General features: G+C 44.5%; 1 protein-coding gene across 1 annotated transcript in view; it reads right to left on the bottom strand.

Moving 5' to 3' along the window:
- LOC119585650 (protein Aster-A-like) overlaps window positions 1–2,324 on the bottom strand; it is a gene marked incomplete at its 5' end in the record, with an annotated part of 4,520 nt that overhangs the window by 618 nt on the left and 1,578 nt on the right. Inside the window, 5 exon segments of the mRNA XM_037934324.1 lie at window positions 273–399; window positions 529–691; window positions 821–994; window positions 1,782–1,971; window positions 2,170–2,291. Coding sequence (XP_037790252.1) covers window positions 273–399; window positions 529–691; window positions 821–994; window positions 1,782–1,971; window positions 2,170–2,291 — 776 coding nt within the window.

The following is a 2,324-nucleotide window of genomic DNA, read 5'->3' as shown; positions in this document are numbered from 1 at the left end:
CAGTTCTCCATGTACTCGTATAACTTTCGTTCAACAAATACTTACGCATGTCGATTATCTGTTACTGATTTCTCCTGCGCAAGAGAAAAAAAAACAGAATTTGTGCGTTTGTAGTTTTGCACAAATGCACTTTATATATGTATATTTCGTGAAGAACGAACTAAGAAATAATGGTGCATTGAGCATTGATGATGAAGGGTATGTCTATCCCTGTTGTGTTGTGCAAAAGTGTACTCTTGAGACGCCCTCGTCTCAAGGCTGCCTGTTCTCACCTGTAAGAGTTTTTGGTTGGCTTCGCTGACTGTGGCTTTCCACTGCTCCACCTGACTCTCGTGCAGGAGCTCCTGGCGCTGCAGGATTCTCGCCACGACCTCCCACGACCCCGTCATTCCGAGGTACCTGTAGGAGAAAGGTCAGTGAAGGAGCCCCAGCTGTGATAATGATCCCGTTTTTAACGCAGAAACCCCAACTACAACTGTATGGTAATAAATGGCTTAGATGTCCCCCAAAAGGAATGTGGGTTCCAACCTGACGGCGGGGGTGTCCAGGAGAGGGGTTTTGTGGTCGGATGATTGTTGTTCGAGACGCCACAGCTTCACGAAGAGGAACATGTTGCCCAAAGCCAGGAGAATCATGGCCACCAGAATTGTTATCATTAGCCAGTGGCTCTTCTCGCGAGGGGTTTCTGAAGCTGTAAGACAGTTTGAAAAAAAATTATATATAAGAATAGCTTTAGGGCTACAGTGTGTAAACTGCGTAATATTCGAACATATCATTACGTATGAAGGGCAAGAGACCAGAAAAGTTGAGGGCCACTGACTAGGTTTGGGCTGTGGTCGAGCTTCTGTTCTCGGGCGTCCCGTGCCGCTCGTTCCGCGGCGCCGACGTCGCACTGTTGTCTGCTGGACCGATTTGTTTGCCTCCGCCGAGAGCTGCGACGCTATCTCGGCCAGGAGCGCCTCGACGCCAGCGTACACGTTTTTCTCCAGCATTCCTGTGACAACGACTTCAGATGACCAACTTTGTTTCGTTTGTTGAAACTAAGCCAGCTTTGGTCCAGCTTCAGTCTAATATACTAGCCGAACACTATGTAACATAATTTCCTCCATCATATTTCACTTACTTATTGACCTTTTTCACACGGAAACAACCGATATCTTGAACCGTATCACAACTTCCAAATAAACATTGCCATTGGAGTTTCTAAAGACCACATAACCTTGCTTGTATAGTACACATATGATATTACATTAATTTCTTAGTAGACCAAGTTGCAGGCAAGAAGAAAAGCCCAAGCTTGCTATGTCACTCTGCCTTGGAACTTTATATACCCTTAATGCCATTGGGATCCTAGCTCTATATAGTATTCCTTCGGTTTGTGAGATTTGTGGTACATGTTGCACTTCAGATGACAAATATCTGAGCATATAGCAATTCAATGTTGATGCTAATCCATAATGTCACTTCTACAGCCATAGTGCAGCCTCTAGTTTGGCATGTAAAGAGGTGCACTGAGTTTTCTAATTACTCATTCTATGTTTGTTCAAGTAAAAAAAATAAATATTACAGTTTATTATCAACATCATTTGTACAGAACTACAGCTAGCCTAATTTTATTTCGTCAAACTGTAGTTGAAGTCCATCTGATCAAACCTTGGTCTGCTGAACTACAGCTGACGCACTTGGTGTATTAAAGTGCACCTAAACCAGCTTTAATCTGTTAGCCGCTGTGATAATAATCAAAAATGATATGTAACCCGTGGATAGGTGTTGCCACTGACCTCTCACGAGTCCCCATAATTGTTTTTTGTACTTGATAGACGACCAGACGCGAATGTGCGTTCTGTCGTCAGACTTCCTGGTGAGGCAGTAGTGGTTGAAGACGGAGAAGGCGTCGGCGTAAGGGATGCCTGAGTTCACGGAGTCGGTCTCAACCACGAACACTTGTCCTGGCTGACTTGCCTGCAGAGTCTGCTTCAGCAAATGGTTGTGAAAGAAAGGGACAAGAAAAAGATCTGTTTAGACTGAAAACTGAGATGAAAGTTTTTCCTGGTATCTTTTTATTATTATGGAATCTCAGAAGGACGGCATGAATTCCAATAGAACTGTTAAACTGGAAGTAAATAAAGTCAATTCATATAAACAAATTATGCGGAACAGTGACCTCACCTGCGTTTCCGTGACGAAAGATGCTTTTGCTCCGATAGTCGAGAGGGAAAGGGCCATGTTGTAAGTGACGGTGCGGGTGCTCGGCTCCCCCTCCTGGTCCTGCCACGGGCTATTCGTTACGTCTGTGGGGGTGTAAGGACTAGGATCTCATTAAC

Source organism: Penaeus monodon, chromosome 20 (assembly GCF_015228065.2).
Source record: "Penaeus monodon isolate SGIC_2016 chromosome 20, NSTDA_Pmon_1, whole genome shotgun sequence".
Taxonomy (NCBI): Eukaryota; Metazoa; Arthropoda; class Malacostraca; order Decapoda; family Penaeidae; genus Penaeus; species Penaeus monodon.
This window is presented reverse-complemented; position numbering and strand designations above follow the sequence as displayed.